This window comes from Dama dama, chromosome 33 (genome assembly GCF_033118175.1).
Source record: "Dama dama isolate Ldn47 chromosome 33, ASM3311817v1, whole genome shotgun sequence".
In the NCBI taxonomy this organism is placed as follows: Eukaryota; Metazoa; Chordata; class Mammalia; order Artiodactyla; family Cervidae; genus Dama; species Dama dama.
Window position 1 is genome coordinate 46,417,416 of NC_083713.1, and position 22,725 is coordinate 46,440,140.

The 22,725-nt window shown below is 38.6% G+C and overlaps 1 protein-coding gene across 1 annotated transcript in view; it reads left to right on the plus strand.

The window, feature by feature from the left end:
* NEB (nebulin) overlaps positions 1–22,725 on the plus strand; it is a 216,959-nt gene that overhangs the window by 10,166 nt on the left and 184,068 nt on the right. Inside the window, exons 8-23 of the mRNA XM_061135714.1 lie at positions 4,683–4,787; positions 8,099–8,203; positions 8,853–8,960; positions 11,706–11,822; positions 13,500–13,604; positions 13,697–13,804; positions 13,902–14,006; positions 14,421–14,519; positions 15,782–15,886; positions 16,858–16,965; positions 17,051–17,164; positions 18,347–18,448; positions 18,548–18,655; positions 18,744–18,848; positions 19,855–19,953; positions 22,450–22,554. Coding sequence (XP_060991697.1) covers positions 4,683–4,787; positions 8,099–8,203; positions 8,853–8,960; positions 11,706–11,822; positions 13,500–13,604; positions 13,697–13,804; positions 13,902–14,006; positions 14,421–14,519; positions 15,782–15,886; positions 16,858–16,965; positions 17,051–17,164; positions 18,347–18,448; positions 18,548–18,655; positions 18,744–18,848; positions 19,855–19,953; positions 22,450–22,554 — 1,698 coding nt within the window. The remainder of the gene's footprint in view (positions 1–4,682; positions 4,788–8,098; positions 8,204–8,852; positions 8,961–11,705; positions 11,823–13,499; positions 13,605–13,696; positions 13,805–13,901; positions 14,007–14,420; positions 14,520–15,781; positions 15,887–16,857; positions 16,966–17,050; positions 17,165–18,346; positions 18,449–18,547; positions 18,656–18,743; positions 18,849–19,854; positions 19,954–22,449; positions 22,555–22,725) is intronic.

The window sequence follows — 22,725 nt, forward strand, 5'->3', positions numbered from 1 at the left end:
AATCGAGTGGCATTTTAAAAAAACTTCTTGGGATTATAGCCACTTCCTGAATGTATTGAGTGAACAATGTTATGAAGGATTTTGATTTGCTGTCCTAATTGCATGTCTGAACTGTGGTAGTCCCCTTCTTCTGATTACCTACTTGTCCAAACACCTTAGTGTGGTTATTTCACAAAGAGCTCCTCCCATAGAGCGTACATAGGGGATGTTTTAGAGTTAGTTTAAAAAAAAAAAGCAGCAGCCCTACTGGCCAGAATTTTAGTATCCTAGACCTTGAAAACTTTATTAGGGGAACTTAAAAGGAGTAATAGAATCCTTAGTGTTGAAAGCAGCAGCAGAGACCCCAACTTTAGCCTTGTTTTGATAGCCCTTGTTTTGAGGTACTTTATTTCTTGATCCCTTGATCTGCTAGAGGCCATATTGAAAATAAGACTGCTCTAATCTTCAGGGAAACTGTATTATAGAATGAGACATTTATTCTCTTATATTCAATAGACCCTGAACCTCTTACATTCAATATGGACTTAAGTCACTTGGCATTTTGATACTTATCAGGATTTACTTCCAGTGCATCTTAAGATCCCATCTTGTCCTGATTATACCCATCTTGTCCAGTTACACATATGAATTTGAGTTATACATACTCATTTGAAGGTATCTCCAACTTTTGACGTCTATTTTTTTAGTTCCTATCACTTGATATCAACTAAGTTTAATAGACATATTTCTATCCTAGTTTTCATATAACTGATGAAACTATAACTATAATCCTATCCTATATATATATATATATATAAAACTATATATCCTATATATATATATAACTATAACTATAATCCTATCCTTCTGTAGGGTAAGCTAGAAAATAAGCATAACAAAATTTTAAAGCCATTAGTAAAAGTCATCAATTTTAACATGTGGGGACCTTCTACTTCTCTTTTAAGATGAGCTTTTTGGCTTTGTATCTCATGAATAAACAATGTTGTTGTGTGGCCTTTATCCAATGATCAATAATTTTTTAATTAGAAGACCATTATGCATGCATACCTGGCAGGATGAAAAATTACAACAAGAAATTTTCATCCTTTCCCCTGAGAATTTAAAATCAGGCTGGTAATATGATAAGTGATACATACCAACAACAAGAGAAAAATTTTTTAAAAACCCACAAACTCTACAGTGTGATATTTGCTGAGACAGGAATATGTGAATAATCAGAGAAAGCTGTTTGGAGGTGGTGATCCAGAGGGAATAAGTAGGATAAACAGTAAAGGCATTTTGTGGAGAGATAGTGCTGGACAAAGGGGCATACATGATGTGAGTCTGGAGTTTTAGGAGACAAAGAGAGTGAATGCTTTTTGTGATAAACTGTACTGGAAAAGAATGTGTATATGTGCACAACTGGGTAACTTTGCTATACAGCAGAATTTGGCACAACATTGTAAATCAACTATACTTTGATTAGAATAATTTAAAAAAAGAAAAATGAATGCTCTGGGTGCTGAGTTAGGCAGGCACTTATAAGAAACAGGTAGCAGGACCTTGAAAATCAGACAAAATAACTTTGATATGATGTCTCTCATTGCCTACTATATCATAAGATTTTTGGAGAGGAAAATAACTTGATAAAAGTAGAATCTGGAGAAATTTTGATGGACCATATGGTGAATTGAGACTAGAAAACATCATAATTTATAGAATACTATTTTAGTAATATAGACAAATCAGAAGGATGATGGAGACAAAGGAGAGGAAAAAAGGAATCTGAAGGTACTAAGTGTTTTAAAGTGTTAATGACATTTAGATATTGGAGGCAAAGGTGAGAAAGGAAATATCCATGAGTTTGTGACAAAGTCCCTGGTAGTCTGGGCAAACAGGGGTACAGGTGGTAACAATGCATTAGTGAAAAGAGAAATAGAGTTGATATAATGAAAGAAACATTCAGATCAAGGCATTTGTACAGGTGTGAGATCAGTACAAGAGATTAATATTTGAGGGTCAAATAATTTTTAAAATGTGACAACTGCAGACATGAGAATGTATGAGGGAGGCAGATGGTGGATGGCCAAGGGCAGAGTTCTGGAGGACACCTAGTCTTGGGACACCTGGGTAGGGGCCAGGAGAAGACAGAACCAATGACCAGAGAAGTTGAAGGGGAACCTGGAAATACTATGTCATGTAAACCTAGGGAGAGGTTTCCAAGAAGGCATTTAATCACCAGATGTCTCCTCTGACCCATAAAAGGGAGAAATGAAGGGTCACCTCCATGCCACTCTAGTGCTATGGTCTTTGAACAATCAGAGTTGATCACATTTTTTTTTTATATATATCTCAATAGAAGACTTAATAAAGAGGGACATATAATAATGAAGTAGAGTCTTCCTTTTCTTGCCTCAGAAAGACTTGGCAGTTGAGATATGGCTTTTATTTTTGTGGTAGACCAAGTATTAGGTTACCAGCATGCCTATTAATACTGTTGTCAGCACCACGGACATCTACAATTATTAGGCACGGAGCCCCAAGCAAGCTGTTGTCCCCAGAACATGCCACTGGCTAAGCTTGTGGATTTTGGGCTAAGGGTTTGGTTTCAGAGACTCCCTCTCCTTGTGTCCCTCCTAACCCAACTTACCATGTTTTTCTAATTACCTAAGTAGAGACAAAATACTTTGCAAAAACTGAGAGTCTTTAAGTTGATCCAGAGTACCGAATTCTAACTAGACAGAATTCTGAGCAAAGGTTCTTGAGAAACTAGGACTTCTAGATCCAAGTCTCAGAAAACTCTTGACAGGATGTCATACTTAATAAGCATTCCTCCCAGTAGAATGTTGCTTTCTCCTTAAGGGCTTAGCCAGTCACAGAAAATACAGGTTGCCCTATGCCTAAAGTAAGTCTCCTCTTATTTAAAAGAAAGTAAGCCATAGAATTCTTAATACTACAAATACATTTAAAAATCTTTTGTGTCCCAATTGATTTAATTTGTGAGGGCATTTGTTATAGGCATTAGGTAGATATTATTAGAATAAGATATAGTTAGATTATGGCCCAATGGGTAAAGAATCCACCTGCAATGCAGGAGACATGGGTTTGATCCCTGGGCCATGAAGGAACCCTGGAGAAGGAAATGGCAACCCACTCCAGTATTCTTGTCTGGAAAATCCCATGGTCAGAGGAGTCTGGAGGGCTACAGACCATGGGGTCTCAAAGAGTTGGACACATCTTAGTGACTAAGCATACACACAGATTTGGTTAAAGTATGAAGAAGATGATTGTGACTTTGGAACTATATGACCTCTTTATAAAAAAAAAAAAAGATACAGCCACATGGAAGGAGAAATCACCTGTAGAAGTCTCACGGCTGAGTAGTAGAAGAATTGGGAGGAGAATTCTCCTCTTCAAACCTCCCCTGATGGCCTCAGTGTGTAAAACGCACACTCAGAAGTCAATTATTGAACGTTGCTCCAGTCAGGTACTAGACAGGGAACAGGGTTCCCAAATGAGAGGCTGTGTTTTCTGCCATGCCAGAGCTCACTGTCCAAGGAGGGACAGACATGTAAACAAGCAGGTACAGCGTCATCTGATTTTTTTTTTTTTTTAAAGGAGGGTAAGGGTAGTGGAGTGAGATCCCAGGAGAAGGTCATCAAGGCAAGAAAGACTCAAGAAGGGAAATTGTGCCTGTCTTGGGATGTGGAGAATGAGCAGCAGTTGGCAGGCAGATGGGGAGAGGGTGGAGTTGGGGCTTCCAGGGAAAGGGAACAGCAGGTCTGAGGTTCAGTGAAAGGACTTCATGTGTCTAGGGATCTGTGGATAGTTCTTATTGTTGGAGGTAGGGGTCAAGACTGATAGAAGAAAAAGAGGAGTCAGTAGTGAAGGAAAAAAAAAAAAAAAAGCAGGAGCCAAAGGGATGCATAATGAATAGATGTGGTGAGAGAGCTGTTGAATCTATAACCAAAAAAGGGGGTAACTGATAGAGGGAAAATTCAGGGCTATTAAAGGGAGCAGCACCCTGAGTGCAGGACTTGAGCTCTGCCAGGGGTGCTCCCTCCAAACCATGCAGCCAGTGAAAGAAGCTGCCTCTCCCACCTCTGCACCTTCTTCTAGTGTCCTTTTTAACCCTGCTTATCTGGAGGATGGCATGGCAACCCACTCTAGTATTCTTGCCTGGGGAATCCCCATGGACAGAGGAGCCTGGCGGGCTGTAGTCCATGGGGTCACAAAGTCAGACATGACTGAGCAACTCGGCAGCAGCAGCAGCATGGTGTTATCCTGACAGAATTCGTAGAGTTGTGTGATTTTCCTCAGCAGCACTCAGTATCCTGGGTATCAAGGACAGCTGAGGTGTGTGGTTGACTTGATCCAGAGTGTGGAGAGTTTGTGAGCAGGTGTGATGTAAAGACAAGAGAATGGGAGTTGAGGATGCTGGTTAAGAGAATAATATTAGTTGTAAACCATGGTGTGGAAACGAATGGAAGGCCAATAATCTTAGAGAACGAAGACTCAAAGAAATTGAAATCACTAGTCAAGCTGAGAGTAAGGGCCTCTAACATCCAAAAGGATAAATTATGGTACACTCAAACGTAAGATTTCAAATAAATTGGAAAACAATCTTTTTTTTTCTTTTTTTAATGCCAGTAAATGGAACGTGGAAAATGGATTCATGAGCATTCTGTCTTTTATTTTGTCAGATTGCCTACAAAAAAGGTCTTGCTGAACAGCAGACTCAATTCACATCTCTGCCAGATCCTCCAGATATAGAATTTGCCAAGAAAGTAACTAATCAAGTGAGCAAGGTAAGTAAATAGAGCTGAGACACTGTCTCCCTTGAAAACTACTGAATAATCCAACCATCAGAGAAAGTAATTAAGATAAACCTAAAAATGCAACGCAAACACTAGGAGTATTTTTGCCTATGACTCTGAAAATTCTACAACACATCCATTAACACCATGGAATCATGTTAATAAATACTTGGTCAGCTGGATGACTCAGTGATTGATAGATGAGAAAGTGTGTTTTGAGAACAGAATCCACATCCTGATGTCCTTTCACATTCTGACTTATGAGAAGGATATTAACAAAGTAACCAAGTAACCGCAGATTTCCACAAAGAATCTGATTGTTTTAATTCAGTACAGACCCTGTAGAGTTTTATGCTCAGAATCAGAAAGTAAGAATGTACGAGTGGTCTCTCAGAGGCAGCTTGGTTAGACAGCCCTGAGCACTGCACCTCATAATTTCCTAGGCCTGGCAGACAGCTTAGTCTGTCTATATTTAGTCTGGTAAACTAGCTCTGAGGAATGCAGCCCTGACAGGGAATGCAGAGAGACAGATGTTCAACTGATGAATAGGTCCATGCTAAATTCCTATTTTAATTTGGCTCAAATCAGGCCACTTTCTCTTGGGATACTACTGCTTTTAAATACTTTCCTTTGCCCTTTGTGGACTGTTAGTTTGGTCTGCTTGAGTTTTGATGGGATATCAAGATTTCTATCTTGTTTGGGGGAAGGTACGTCTTTAGTAAAGGAGAAGGAAGAAAATTATGGATGATGAAGTCGATTCAGCAATATTTTTTAGTGTCTGATATTGTAGATTACCTACTGGTGTGAAAAAGGACTATTTGGGATAAAAGATCTAGTAAGTACAGTAAATTTTCACTGATAGGAATACCATGAGCCTGAAATTTTGCCCAGGCAGGGCTAAGCAGAAATTAACCAGAGCGAACTATTGACAAAGAGTTAGCCTCTTGAAAGTGTTGATATTGTAAATAAGATAGGAGAGAAGGACAATTTAATTCTTTTTTGGAAGAAAAATAAAAAATTGCTTTCAAGTATTTGTTTAGAAAGGAAAATCTATTTTAAATTTTATTAAAAGCATATTTTAAAAGAAATCTTACTAATGCAGCATTCTTCTACCTCATTTGAGTATACAGAGTGAGTACTTAAAAATTATTTTAAAAAATCTATTTTGAACTCCTCTATAACCAGTCTCTCCGCTAATGTAGGCTTGCTGGTTAGTTTAGAGCTGCACTTTTAACAGAGTAGCTACCAGTCACATGTGCCTATTGAGTACTTAAAATGTGAAGGTATGAATTCAGTCTATATGGATGAAATACACCCTGGATCTTGGACACTTGTTGTGACAAAAGGAATGTAAAATAGTTCACTAATTATTTTATATTGATTATTGTGAACTGACACTATTTGGCATCTATTGTATAAAGTAAGATAATATATTTTTATTAAACTTTTTGTATTGGGGTATGGCCAATTAACAATGTTATGACAATTTCAGGTGGACAGCAAAGGGACTCAGCCATACATACACATGTTTCCATTCTCTCCCAAACTCTCCTCCCTTCAGGCTGCCACATAACATTAAGCAGAGCTCCATGTGCTATAAAGTAGATCCTTGCTGGTCATTAAAATTAATTTCCAACTTGATCCTTTTTTATACTTTAAAGTATGGCTACTAGAAAATTTACCATGGTGGCTTGCATTATGTGCCTATTGGATTGCAACATTCGGTTGGATGCAGAGACATTTATTGAGTACTTTGAAAGCATTGCTAGGGCTGGGTTGCTTTGTGGAATAACAGTATTAGCCAAGGGAAGGAGGGCTGTGGATGAAGGTCATCAGATTATCCACCATGGTGATAAGTATTCACCCCAGTCTTACCTGGATTTCCAGGTCTTAGAGCCTCCAGTTCATATGTTAACATAATGAACACATATCTGTAATGGTTATGTTGCTGTTCCGTTCTGTTTACCAGCCTGCCTTATCATACCTTTCAGAATCAATCCTCTCACCTATGTCTTTGCCCAGAGTCATCAAGTGCATGCCAGCACCTCCTCCTGGCTCAGAGCATTCTGTAGAGATGTGTAGGCAGGCAGGGCTGTTTGTGTCCACCATGTACGCTACAACTACTGCAGGTGGAGTTCTGTGAGCAACACTGAGCTTCTTGAAGTCCTTGAGCTTCTCTGCTTCCTTCTAAACTCACAATAAGAAATATACAAGATTTCAGGTTGGAATTTCCAGCTGATATTAGGTCTGCAATTGAAAGGAGAAACTGGGATCTAGAATGTCAACCTTTGAGAAGAAAGGATATAGGGTATTAGAGAGAGGGCCAAATTTCCTTAAACTTAAATTCACTGGCTCTGCATCTCTCTCACCCTTGGTACTTGTTTTTTAAAGGCATCCCAGAAAACCACTTTCTTTTTTTTTTTTTTAAGAGTATGAAGAGTATGGTGGGGGTATGCAAACACCTTGAGACCAACTGGTTATGTCTATTGACACATTCTATTGGCCAAGTTGGGGAAATTGCTCTAACCCATCTCTGACTTGTGTCCCAAACTTGGGGTTGGCTGGATTAATTCCATTTCAAGAACATTCAAGCCAAAGTAGTAAAAAAATCATGGACTAGGTTCAGTTTAGTGTAGTCAAAAAAACACTTGTGAGGTAACTTCTGCATGCTGCATTTTGTGTTAGATTTTGAGGATACAAAAATGAAGAACATATAATTCCTCTTACCAAGGAGCTCACAGTATAGGATTCAGGTAGTGTGGTATTTGGGAGTTAATATGGGGTAGCAGTTTAATTTTTTTATTCCTTGTCAGTTCTCATTAAAGTTTCATTAAGTCTAAACCAGAAAGTCTTATTCATTGGCCTACAAGCCAAATTTTGTTGTAGCGCTGCTATCTGGATAACTAGGAGTTTCAATAAAGCTCAGAAATTAATGGCTAAGTTCATCTGGCATGAAAATCTGGGGTTGAGTGATTTTATTCTATCAATAACCATGAATTACAGAAGGAAGATGCTTCTGACTCTCTCTTCCCTCAAACACCAGGGACCATCTGTGAGTTCTTTGTGAACTAAGTCCTTAAACTCAACAAAGGGGAGATTGATACCTCTATCCCCTGCATCCAACTACTTTTTTGTGGGATAAGAAACACTATACTGGGAGATTTGAAGACATCTATTAAGCACCCAGCAAGGGCCTGGTCAAGATATTTTTGAAAGCTGACCACTACCACTTAATTTGCTGCCTTATTTGTCAATTTTCAGAGTTTGCTTGTCTTATTTTCTTTATTTTTTTTCCATCCTAGCAAAAATACAAGGAAGACTATGAAAATAAAGTCAAAGGCAAATGGAGTGAGACACCTTGCTTTGAAGTTGCAACCGCCAGAATGAACTCCAACAACATCAGCACAGTAAGTAGGAAGGGATGTCCATCCAAGCTGGATGAACTTGGTTGAGAGGTTGATCCTTTCCTGTGTGACATCTAGCCACTTGCTGCTCCTGAAATGGTACTGGAACGTTTCAATCCAGACAACTCTTCCTGGGGGCAAGACCCGTGTAGGGTCCCTATTTAGAAAGAAGTTCCACCATCTTTCCTTCCTTTTACAAAGCAGTGTTTTGATTGGATTCCATTATTCTTGCCTCATTTTTCATTGGAACAATATGGTTTCATGGTGAGTACAGATGAAAGAGGCCCTTTTTGATTTGTTCTGTGTCTGGGCACTCAAACGGTACATTTGTGAAATTGATTAGTCTCTTCCCAGATCCCCTCCCTGGAAAACATAAAAAACCTCTTTTTCTTCTTTTTTTAATTCTCTGCCTCTGGCCTTTGAGAGCTCCTTCTTTGAGGTTGTCTTCCAACCTATTATAACTGCTCCAAGTTTCTGTTAAGCTGCTAATGGCTTTAGTGATAGCCCCATATTCTATAACTATAATCTGACCTGCAGAAGCTAAGAGGAGCATGGCTTTGGGTAATGTCTCCAAGTGGCCTCTGTCCTCCCATATAAGACTTTGGCCTAGTTGTTCCCACAGCAGTTCTCCAGCATGTTTCATGTCTTACAGAAAAAATACCAGGAAGACTTTGAGAATATGAAAGACCAGATCTACTTCATGCAGACTGAAACCCCAGAGTACAAAGTGAATAAACAAGCTGGGGTGGCAGCTAGCAAGGTATGGGGACATTCTCTCATTGATCTTGATATAGTCTCAGTGTGGGGGAATTTCTTACAACTCTTGCTTTTGTATATAATGGGGGGGGGGGAGTTTCTTATGGGAACAATAAGAAAATATTTGGGGATTATAATAGGGCTACCAATTTAAAAAAAAAAATTGCCATGCAGGAGAATTCACAATACTCAGCTACCATCTTCAGCATTTCATAGACTAAAGGACCTTTTGATACCCAGAAGTAGAAAGGACAAAAGAATTTCTCAAGAGAAGGCAACTGGCAGCGTTCTTTGAATACAGACACTCTCACACTTGCAACTACCATTATTTTTCTATTTTCTTATTAACTAGTGAAAATCTAGTCACTGACAAGACACATGAATCCGTGGATTTGCTCATATAGTCTATAGAGTGACTTTGGTAACTAGTCTACTCCTAAGCACTCTAAAGGGGGGCTTCCTTGGTGGCTCACGGGTAAAGAATCTGCCTGCAATGAAGAAGATATGGGTTCGATCCCTGGGTCAGGAAGATCCCCTGGAGGAGGAAATGGCAACCCACTCCAGTATTCTTGCTTGGGAAATGCATGGACAGAGGAGCCTGGTGAACTACAGGGGGTCCCATGGGGTTGCAAAAGTGTTGGGCACAACTTAGCGACCAAACAGCAACAGGTGTTCTAAAGCTCTAGAAAGAGCAACAACTTCAAAGCCAATCAGATTTTATTATAAGCCTTGCGTTGGCTCTGCAGGAGGCGTGAAAGTAGGAAGATCATGACACTTAGGAGACTATTTCAGGATCCAGGTGCAAGACGGTAATGTTTTGGACCAGGAGAGTAGCCGCAAAAGTGATGAGAAGTATTTCAAAATTAGAGCTGACCTGATTTGCTGAAGAGTTGAATATGAAATATGAGAGAAAAGTTTGGTCTAAGCAACTAGATGGATAGGGTTTCCCTTTGTCAAGGTAGGGAACATGGTAGAAGGAGTAGATAATTTCTTATTGCAGGGGAAACATGAGCTCAACTTCAGACCTGTAAATTTTGAGATACCTTTGAGAAATGTAAATGTCAAGTAGGCAGTTGATTATATGAATCTGCCATTTCAGGGGAGATATCTGGAAAGTTTATATAAATTTGGGCATCAGTAGCATATGAATCATATTTAATGTCATAAGACTGGAGGCCTTAAGGGAGTAAATGTAGAGAACTACACTACAAGGATTGGACTCTGGAGTGCTTCCTTGTGAAGACATCAGTGAGATGGGGTAGAAGCAAAGTTAGGTAAGAGGGTTGTCTTGGGAAGATGGTGAAAGGAGAAGGGAGTAATTGTGTCAAATGTTTCTTAAATGAGTTTATCAATGAATGGTGTTTGGTGAACTTAATAAGAGCAATTTGGTTGAGTGTTTAGAAAGGGTTTGTGAGTGAATGAAAAGAGAGAAATAGAAGAATATGAGTGTACTTGACTCCTGAGAAGAAAAGAAGAGAAAGGGGTAGTAGCTGATGGATAAATAGGTGAAGAGGGAATTTTTTTAGGTTAGAGACAAAAATGCCATGTTTCTAGGCTAATAGAAGAAAAATCAAGTGTAGAGGGAAAATGAGATCATATTGAGGAGGGGAGGGAGAGTGGCTGGAGCATTGTCCTAGAGTAGGAGAAAGGGGCAGGGACCTGGTGCTTAAGAGCAGGGGATGACTTTTCCTGAAAGAGGAGAGGAAGCTGTGAATCCCAGATGCAGGTACAGGGATAGTAGGTCTGTGGAATTTCCTTTCTAGTTGTTTCCATTGGTCATGGAAATAGATACCTCTATAAGAGGTTGTCTACATCCTCCACTTCTAAAGAACATCCTCTGTGAGTCCCCCACGTGGGCTGTAGGGGTGGTACATCTGGTTCAGTTGTGTATCTCCCGCCTTTGGAGACCGAGCCAATTGTTTTCTGAGGTTCTTAAATATTGGCAGATTATCTAGGATTTCCTGAACATGTCTGTATTCCAAAATTACTTTGCTTGAAGAAATAAATGGCACGGGGGCTCATGGTCAAGGTTAGGATCAGTTTCTTTTTTTCTCATTCTTCCCTTTGGACATGCTCCTGTGGGGGTGTGGGGGGGGGGTGTGCCCTTACTTAAGCTTCTGTTGGAGCTGGAATTAAAGGTGAAAAGTAGGGAGGGCAGAGGAAAAGATGAGGCTGTCACCATTTATCTAGCCCCTACCCCTTCCTCCTCCTCCCACATGTACATTAAATATACATGTGCTCACACACATAGTCACAGATGAGGCATAAAAGGCTAGATTGATGATGCTTCTAGATTTTCTTTAAACATGTGTTGGCAGATAGGCAGCTAGAAGTTAAGAGCTGAATGAGGATTCTGGAGCAGCAGGTATCCAGGACATGATGCACTGTCATTATCATGATGTATATCTTTCTTCTATTATTTCTGTCCCACTCCCTCCCTCCCTCCCTCTCTGAGGGCAGGGACCGTGTATTACTGTTTCTTGAATCTGTCCCAGAACCAGGTGCATAATCAATGTCCTATGGATACTTTTGAATGAATAAATGATGGGAAGAAAAGATATCCTGAAAATGTATGCAGTTTCTCCACTGCTGTTATGAGTTACTATGAATATTTTGTTTACAGAATGTCAAGCTGCCAGTTTTCTGAAGAGAAAATTGATTCATGGAACTATGTCATAATATGTGTAAAAGAGAACGAGAACAAAAGTAACATAGAGAGTTACTTTATCACTTTATTTCACTCCCACAGGTAAAATACAAAGAAGACTATGAAAAGAATAAAGGAAAAGCAGATTATAATGTACTTCCTGCTTCAGAAAACCCACTGCTCAGGCAGCTGAAGGCGGCAGGAGATGCCCTGAGTGATGTAAGTATATTCTTGTCAAAAGTGCTTTTTTTTTTAACCTAAACTACAAGAGGGATGAAATTTCTCTCCTTCTATAATGACTAAATGCAAATAGAACTTCGCAAATACTTGAGGGTTATGGGGTAGCAGTTTCCCTGGAGCTAACCATTAGTGTCTCTGGGTATGATATGTGTCAATCTGGGGAGCCTATGGACTAGTTCAGTGGGCAGGGAAATCCTCATTTCCTTGAAACGCCAGGAGCCTGTGCCTTTGTGTGGGCAAAGAGTACACTGTAGGAGTTTTGTAGTGATTCTGATGGAGGCAGAAGGAGACTTTGAAAGGGAAGGACTAGGAGCCAGTTAGTGCCCTACCTTTGTGTTCTTCAAGCCTGCTGCTGGAGAGAAGGGAAATACCCTGTATTTCACAACTTCTCTCCCTAACCTCCACCACTTTCTATTCAGGTCTTGACCCCAGAAACCATCATTTGCAGAGAGCAAAACTGAAAAGATGGCTCCCTCAGTCTTCACAGGAATTTCTAATAGTGGAATTAAGAGCTTGTCTAATCCACTATCTTTCAAATACACTAGAGAAGTGAGAATTGGCCTGGCATTAGAAGACTCACAGCTCAAGGCCACTTTGATTATGTATATAAAGAGACTGAACAAACTGTCAGCTGACTGTTTCCCTTTTGATCAGGTAGTGTTAAGTTTCCCAGTATTTGAGATTATGTGTGGGTGAGTTATCTTTGTCCCTTGAGTTAAATCAGTACCATAGATATGTGTACATGTGACTGAGGAGGTGGGGTGAGTGATGTGGCAGGTGAGAGGATAGAAATGAATCTGGTCAAATAGCTCTACTGGGAAATCAGTGCAAAGCACTGTTTCCTGAATGAAGGTCATCTTTATTGAACATAAAAACCCAAGTTCAAATCCATTTTGTTGAAAAAGACAACAATATAAAAATATTAAAAATGAACAGCACCGGTATGTGTATGTATGCCTGATTGCTTTTACTGTCCACCTGGAATTATCACAACATTGTTAATCGGCTATAGTCCAAGATAAAATAAAAAGTTAATGAGCATGAAAAAATGACAATGATATGCTTTATCAGTTGGGCACTGTAAAATCCAATAATGGTTAGAGCTGAAGATAAGTCTAGCAGAAGAGAAGGGTTGGTAGACTGTTTGTATATACCTTATTTTTAAGATATACAGTCTGTTCATATAATAAGGAATTTTTCCTTGGTAGAAGGAGGAAGAGTGTGTATTTCCCTGTGTGCTAGGCTTTTTCCATGAAGGTTTGTTTTTTAAAAAATGAGAAATTTACTGTTGCTCAAAATGTTCCTGTTTCTCAGGGCATCATTAGTGAGGAAAGAGTATGTCAGTTGACAGGTAGAAAAGGCAGTAAGTCAGAAATACTCAAGCACCTCTGCAACTAAGGATTTGGTCTGAGGCAATATATTGGTTTCTTAATTTTTTGGAGCATATTAAAAATGTATGCTTTATAATGATTGCTAATAGAAAAGGTTTAAATCATTCACGACACCCCAATGTGTGATTGTTAGTTTTAAGACAGTTGACAGGTAATATCTTTTTTTCTTCTTCCTTTGTTTAGTGTTGGAAAATACAAGTGCAATAATAATCAGCATGGGAGTAATAGGAACCCACTTTAAATGATTTTTTCTTTCCTTTAACAGAAACTATACAAGGAAAACTATGAAAAGACAAAGGCAAAGAGCATAAATTACTGTGAGACGCCCAAATTTAAGCTTGATACAGTTCTGCACAACTTCAGTAGTGATGTAAGACACCCCCCCGCCCCAGTCATTCCCTCTGTGAGGGTGAAGACCCATCATTTTGCCAATAAACAAATGATATATGTTTTGTCTTTCAGACTAAATATAAAGATTCCTACTTAAAGAATATTTTGGGACATTATGTAGGCAGCTATGAGGATCCGTATCATACACACTGCATGAAAGTCGCAGCTCAGAACAGTGATGTAAGTTCTAAGGCAGTTGTTTGACTTTCCAAATAGCACATTTTCAGGGCGTGAGTAGAGTGGTTGCATCCTTATGTCTCATTTCTTTTTCTTGTAGAAAAACTACAAGGCAGAATATGAAGAGGACAGAGGTAAAGGCTTCTTCCCCCAGACCATAACTCAAGAATATGAAGCGATCAAAAAACTAGATCAATGTAAAGATGTAAGTCTGTGGTATATACTATGAACATTACCAACCTCCACAGTATCTAGTGGTCAAGATATTTTTACAGTTTTGACACTTCTGCAAACAAATGTAAGCAGGAGACTGTAAGAAACACAATTTACTTTTTAATAGATATACTATTTTCCCTGTGGCCACCCATACGACTCAAGTGTTAATTCTAGCTCATTTTCCCGAAGAAAAATAATCAGGAATCTGAAGACATGGGACAGTTTCCTATATAGATGTAAGAGCATCCTCCCAAAAAACTACAGTCTAATTAGAAAAAAATGTGTTTTGTTTCCTACAAGTTTCTTTTCTTTGGAGGCATGGGGATATGCTAGCTTGGCCTATAGGCCAGCTCAGATTTTGACAAGTGATACTACACTAAACCTGATTTCTTTTCTCCCACAGCACACCTACAAAGTCCATCCAGATAAGACAAAATTCACTCAAGTTACTGACTCTCCTGTTCTGGTGCAAGCTCAAGTCAATTCCAAGCAGCTGAGTGATGTAAGTTCTCTTAAATATCCAAGAAATCCAGTTTTGAGGAATGATATAGCTCTGTACTTGGAATCCATTTATAAAAAAGCATTTTTATCCTTGTCACGTTTATTTTAAAAAGACTATGTAAGTTTTAATGAGTTTAACTTGTATACATTTGTAATCACCTAAAATAGTTAACTTGCATCCTCTTGGATGGATAACAATTGCAATAAGAGTTGTAGAAGAGAAACTAAATGTAGCTTAATGCACTGGAGAGCACCTGAATTTGGGGGTCAGACAAAGGTGAAAGTGTTAGCCACTCAGTCCTGTCCAACTCTTTGCGACCCCGTGGACTGTAGCCTGCCAGGCTCCTCTGTCCATGGGATTCTCCAGGCAAGAATCCTGGAGTGGGTTGCCATTCCCTTCTCCAGGGGATCTTCCCAACCCAGGGACTGAACCCAGGTCTCCTGCATTGCAGGCAGATTCTTTACTGTCTGAGCCACGAGGGAAAACTGGATTCAAATTCTAACTCTGTCTTTTATGACCTGCGGGCCTGGGGGCCTAGGCAAGCTGTTGAATCTCTCTATACCTCACAGTTCCCTTTGATAATATGTGCTTGTTTTGAAGATGAAATGAAAGGAAATATGTGCATGGTACACATCCTGGCCCAGAGCAGGTATTCAGTACATGGGATTTCTCTCCCTTGTGCAAGTTTATTTTTGGGAAATGGAGTCTTTGAGATATGTTTTAACATATGAATTTTAAGTGTGAATTTTCAAATTTATGTTGAGCTAAAAAAAAATGAAAATAAAAATAACTTGAGTAGATTTATGGCCAGAAATGAAAGCTTCAGTTAGAGTATCCACAAACCATCATGCATGTGAGGGGACATAATCAGGCTTGTTAGAAAATATTCTCCAGTGCTTGAGCAATGACAGCCGAGAGGAAGAAAGGCTGACACTCTCAGAATCTATAGGACCAATTGTGATATTTAAGGAGGGGAGCTTGTGTGTATGAAAAGTAGCCACTTCCCTTTATTAGGATCCTCCCATGATGCCAGATGTGATAATAGCATCAACGATCCACCACGCAGGTGCTGATAAGAAAGGTGGCCTACCCTCACTCTGGATTTCTCTTTTGATCATGACAACTCTGTCAGTTGTTATTTAACAAAATGTATTTTACATTTTATGAAATGTACTCCACATGATTTTTTTTCTTTTGTGTTTTGTAACAATTCTTCTGAATAGAGGACTAATTTGCTTGTTGTTTCCCTCCCCCCTCCTCAGCTAAATTACAAAGCGAAACATGAAAACGAAAAGTTCAAGTGTCACATACCTCCAGACATGCCGGCCTTTATCCAGCACAGAGTTAACGCCTATAACCTGAGCGATGTGAGTTTCTCATGCACTAGGCCTTCTGTTACACTGACAACTATGCTTTTACTTTTGAACTGCCTCATTGAACAAACATTTCAGCGTTAAAAATGGGAATAAGGGTTAACATTTATATCATGTTCCCTCTGCCAGGGTAACTTTGAACTGCCCTTATAAAATGTGCCTAGCAATCTTATAAGTAGCTTCACACAATGAGACAATTTTAATATATTTGAGGCAACCCTCAAAATGTCACTGTTCATATATGTTTAATCTCAAATCTTAATGTTCTTTTAGCCATATATTCTTTTATATTATACTATAATTTTCTTTCAGGACCTGATATTTAAGATACAGTTTGATTTCATTTATTTCTCAAGCCCATGATTTCCCTTATATCACACAAACAATACTCATTTCTACATGTAAGAGAACTTGCCCTGACAAAGATACAGGGTATTCAGAAGGCATAAGGCCAGGTATCCATTGCTATTTTTCATTTCCTAACTTAATTTTATAGAAAAGTCAAGTGACCCATGAGGATTTCAATTTTTTCAACAATTCTATAAATAAGTACTAAAATTATCTAGCATCAGTGAATATAATGATTTGTAAAATAACCTTTTCAGAGAACTTTGACATCAAATGAAAATGGTACCTTTATATAATACTAAAGTAAGTTGACTATAGATTATTTGTGCTACTCTGTAAAATATTCAGTGTTAGGAATCAAATATTATTATGATAACTAGAATGAAGTTAATGTAATGAAGTATTCTCATGGTGAGTAGAGAAGCTTAACCTTGGAGAACAGGAAGATTCATCTTAAGAATTGTCTAAAATGAATGATCTAAAATTTCTTAAACAATGAAAATGGTCTATTTTATATTGAGACAAACTATTGGGTATTGGGTTACCCTTTAGTCTATAAAGTGTGATAGCATGCATATCATTTTTGCCCACTCCTATGCTGAAATTTTTCTGTCCAGAGTATTTATAAGCATGACTGGGAGAAGACCAAAGCTAAGAAGTTTGACATTAAGGTGGATGCCATTCCCCTGCTGGCAGCCAAAGCCAACACTAAGATCGCTAGTGATGTGAGTATGGCCTGGGCACCTGGGCGGGAGGGCCTCAGCGATGCTTTCTGATGAGTGGGATCTGACTCATACGGTGTCCTTACAGGTGATGTATAAGAAAGACTATGAGAAAAGCAAAGGGAAGATGATTGGAGCTCTCAGTATTAATGACGACCCCAAGATGCTGCACTCTTTGAAGACGGCCAAAAACCAGAGTGATGTGAGTGCTTTTCTGAACCTGTCTTTAGATGTGGCTGTACTTACTGTTTAATATAAGCTTGGATGAGACATTAGCCTAATGAAATCTCAGATTCAGGATGACAAATGAAACATTAAAACCCAGTGGTAAAGAATGATTAACTTCCTCATTCTTATGATGTCTCTGTACTTTGAGACACCAGAGAGTATTGTAAAGCTTCCCTTAATCCCTTAATGCCTTCTGTTTTATTAGGAGGTAAATGTCACTAACAATACCATTTTCCTTATTATTTTTTCTGGAAATGAGCTCAGTATCTCAGTATGTCTAAACAGCTATTCATTCCATGCCATGACCTAACTCTAGGTACTTGACAAAAATATATACAGAAAAATGAAAGACAAGAAGTGAGAAAACCAGGCTACAGACAAAGGAGGGAAAACTCAGTGAAGCTTAAGTATTTTATTTTAAAAATTTTATAAAATACTCATCTCATATTAAAGACTTAAAATATTTTATTAAAAATAATTTTTTTACAAAAATTGCTTTTCTAATTCATAGCAAAGAAGAAATATTACCTATTCTATATCACTTATAAATATCACTGTCTTTATTGAGGATACTTTTTGGATTTACTTATGGAAGAATTAAAAGAGAATGTGAAGTACTACATAATGCACTCAATAACACAGAAAAGTCATATTTTGTATATCACTGTTATAAAGTGAAATTTAGGTTTTAATGATAAAAGCCAGCTTCCAGAGGTATTGTAAGATGTGTTTGCATCAAGTACTGAATGGAATACTTTTCTACAACTGTGCCTAAGTATTGAAACTCCACTTTATACCTTTTACAATATTTCATACCAATGCTTAAAGAATCATTTTCCTTCAAACACATTCAAGTGGGAAAAAATATTTTAAGATAAAAAGTTGCTTAGACAGCAACATTAGTGAGCTGTGATTTATTCTGGCTGAGAAATATTAGGATAAGTACTGTGAATATATTTATGGTTACTGCAGACTAGATCATATAAGACAAGAGCCCTTACCATATTTATTCTGCTTTTCTGCTTTGTAGAAAATAAATGCTGAAGAAATACAAAAATTTCTATTCCAGTAAAGTATAGCAGTGACATGAATAGTTTCTATTCCATGAGATATATTATTCTATTTTCTTTGTTTTATTTTCTTTTTCCTTTGACAGAGATTATACAAGGAAAACTATGAGAAGACAAAGGCAAAGAGCATGAATTACTGTGAGACTCCTAAATATCAACTTGATACCCTGCTGAAGAACTTCAGCGAGGTTCGAAAGGCCACAGTTACCTCTCGGGTTTGAGGGCTCTCCTCCTGTCTGATAAATAACTGTCTATTTGAGTTTGAAAACATATGTTTTCTTTTTCAGGCTAAATATAAAGATTCATACGTACAGAATGTTTTGGGACATTATATAGGCAGTTTTGAGGACCCATATCAAGTACACTGCATGAGAGTTTCAGCTCAAAACAGTGATGTAAGTTTGAAGACAATTTTTCGTGCTTCTCAGTAACATTGTTGGGACAATAGATATCATGATCTATTTTTGTTCTTTCTCATTACAGAAAAATTACAAAGCAGAATATGAAGAAGATAAAGGGAAATGCTATTTCCCTCAGACAATAACACAAGAGTACGAAGCAATCAAGAAGCTAGACAAGTGTAAAGATGTAAGTCAGCCGCCCTGAAGTTTTGAGATTGTGTTTGGCATTCTTGTGCCATCTAGTGTTCAATTCAGCAGTTTAAATGCTAGCATCTAATGGTTAGCAGATGTTAAATTTTATTTTTTGGATAGAATTGGGGAATATAAAAATTACTGTGAAGAAAATTATTTTTTACAAAATGATTTCAGGTTTTATAAACCTTTATTTCCAATAGTCAGTATGTACATATCTACACACATACACACACACACACACGACTTTTGGGGAAAGAATGAACATGGTGATTTGTAAGAGATAGGTGTATGTTTTACATGATGGGCTGGCATGTGCCAGACACTGTCCTTGGTGCTGAGAAAGAATAGGGGACAAGTTGGGCTGCTTCTTGTTCAGTATGCATCTGAGAAGGAGAGACAGAAGATAAACAACATAGAAACTAGAAGGATAGATCAGAAAACGAAACTGATGCTATAGGGTTAAAATAGAATGATGTGGGTCGTGGAGACTGGATGGATACCATAGGTTGGGAGGTCAAGGAAGGTCTAAGGCAAAGACTGTATAACCGTGCCAAGATCCAGGGAAGAGCAGTGGGAACAACAGCCTGAGAAGAGACACACTCTCAGCGTGTAAGGACTTGAAAGGATGAGGTAACTGACATGTACCAGGGAACAGACAGCAGTAAGAGGTAAAATGGTAGGAGATGAGGGAGGAAGGTGGATTCTGTAGGGGAGGGCTGGTAGGCCCACTTTACATTGAATCCGAGTCCAGTGGTGAGTCATTGTAAGGCTTCGGCAGGGGGAGGCTAATCTGGTTGCTGAATTGCGGCAGGGAAACCAGTTTGGAGGCAACTTCAGGAGAGAGGGAGGTAGAGAGGAAGTGAGAATGCATCAACCAAGTTTTCAAGAACAAAATGCAGTCTATTTTTGGCTGGAAACTTTGTACATGTTATTGTGTATATGAACAAAAATCTAAAGAAACATTATGAAATTTCATTAACAGACCTCTTCTTTTGTAGCATACCTACAAAGTTCATCCAGATAAGACCAAATTCACAGCTGTCACTGACACTCCTGTACTGTTGCAAGCCCAGCTCAACACAAAGCAGCTTAGTGATGTAAGTGCCCTGATTAATGCAAGTGTGGGTGACCCAGAATGCTTTGCTTATTAGACGTCAGCATCTGCATATTTCACCTTCATGGGCTCATCTATTATTCCAATAATGTCACTTTTCAAGATATATTCAATAAAATGCAAATGAAGCTGCTAGACTGAATTGTAACCTCAGGAAGAATGGTGTCAGACAATAGTAAGAATGACTAATAATTCTGCAGTAACTCCTCGATTTTTAGTGGGAATTTGCTCATTAGGATCTCTCACGTTCCAAAAATAATGCATACTAAAATTTCAAAGCAACTTAAATGACAACAACAAAAACAGCTACTTGACTAGGTAACAAGGCAACTTTTTCCCATTCCTGAGTTTGCCAACAAAGCCTTTGCAGAAAGAAAAAGAGCATGGAAACAAGAAAGATGCCAGACAATAATACAAAACTAACATAGGATGTTGATAATATAGAATTCAAATCAGATGATGTGTGAGAAAGTGACGGGGGTGCACTTTGGATTAGGTAGTCAAGGGAGGTCTAAAGTATAATGATCCAGCCATGCAGCAGTGCTTCTCAAATACTGACGTGTATGTGGGTGATAAATGGAGATTCTGATTTGGTAGGCCTGGAGAGAGTCCCCACTTTGAGTAGCTAGGTATGTGTTCATTGCTCAATCATGTCCGACTCTTTGGCAACTCCATGGACTGTAGCCCACCAACCTTCTCTGTCCATGAAATTCTCCAGGTAGGAATACTAGAGTGGGTAGTCATTCCCTTCTCCAGGGGATCTTCCCGACCCAGGGATCAAACCCAGGTCTCCTGCATTGCAGGCAAATTCTTTACCAACTGAGCCACCAGGGAAACCCTGAGTAGCCAGGTGTGAACACAGCTAAATCCTGAGGAGTAGCATGTGCTCCTCAAGACAGGAAGATGTAATATTCCATTTGCCCTACTTAAACATGGTTTTTAGTAACATGAATTATCTCATGTGCAGTTGGTAAAGAAAGGAATGTCTACCATTTTTCTACATTATACACACATACATTAATATGATTTATATCTATTAATCACATAAATATATGATTTATATATTAATCACATTAATAATATATCGATATATTAGCATATAATATATTAATATTAATGAAAATATTGATATATTAATCATATTAATATATGATTAATCTGTTTTTCTGACTTGCTTCACTCTTTATGACAATCTCTAGGTCCTACCATGTCTCTGAAAATGGCACAATTTTGTTCCTTTTTATGGCTGAGTAATATTCCATTATATATATGTACCACATCTTCTTTATCCGTTCCTCTGTTGATGGACCTTTAGGTTGCTTCCATGTCCTGGCTGTTGTAAATAGTACTTCTATGAACTTTGGGTTGCACATATATTTTGGAATCATGGTTTTCTCCATAACACTGTAAGGCAATTATATACCAACAAAATTTAAAAAAGAAAGAAAGGAATGGTGTCAGTGTAATCCAAAAGACATATTGGTTCATGTGCAACTTCTCCCAGCATATTAATATTTTGTGCCCCAGTAAAGGACAACTAGCTAACACTGGGCTTCCCTGGTAGCTCAGCTGGTAAAGAATCTGCCTACAGTGCAGGGGACCCCAGTTCCATTCCTGGGCCAGGAAGATCCCCTGGAGAAGGGATGGGCTACCCCCACCAGTATTCTTGGGCTTCCCTGGTGACTCAGTTGGTAAAGAATCTGCCTGCAATGTGAGAGACCTGGGTTCAGTCTCTGGGTTGGGAAGATGCCCTGAAGAAGGGAACGGCTACCCACTCCAGTATTCTGGCCAGGAAAATTCCATGAACTGTATATAGTCCATGGGGTCGCAAAGAATTGGACACAACTGAGTGACTTTCATTACTTTCAAATACTAATAACATCAGTGCTGCAACTGAGCTCGGCAAGTGGCATGGCACACAGGAACCACCCTCTCTTCTTGTCCTGGTGAAGTCAGGGGTTCTGTCTTGAAGGATCTGAAATGCATGGTTCTGAGAAGAGTGCATTTGCCTTTAACTCCAAAATTCAACAGCCTCATTCCTTCTTTACACTCTCTTCCTTCCACCTAATGTCACCTTTTAAAAATTTCAAATAAAGTCCCATATCTTGTACTTTTGGTAAGAATTTATGTATCTTTTAAACTGTTCTAGAATTCTATTTAGAATTACTACTTTTGTCAGTGCTCTGATTACATAGATTTTGAGTGTTCATGTTCTCAAGGCACACCCCAGCGGACAATGAGATTCCCATATATACATTGTGATGGCATTTACAAAATGATAACCCAGAGCTGTTTTATACCAGTGTCCATGAAAGAGGAAGTGAGAGTCTGGATCCTCTGCTGGATTTTGACTGGTAGACTATTTCTTTGAGTCATTTTTCTAAAAAGGATAGTAGTGACTTAGCTATATACATTCTCCTTTATAAACTCAAGGAAGCTCCTACCCTGACCTGTTTGGCTATTCTCTGTTGCTTTTCAGCTGAATTACAAGGCAAAGCATGAAGGTGAGAAGTTCAAGTGCCACATACCAGCAGATGCTCCACAGTTTATACAACACAGAGTCAACGCCTATAACCTGAGTGATGTGAGTACCATGCATGTTGGTGTATGCATGAAGAGGAAATATTATGAATGCTTAAAAAGACCAGATTAGGAATTATGCAAATAAACAACTGTTGAGATGCTTGCCAGAGTGCTAAGTGGAGCTTTTGAACTTAAATGCCCTTAAGACTTTGTTAGCCTTTAGATTTCATTT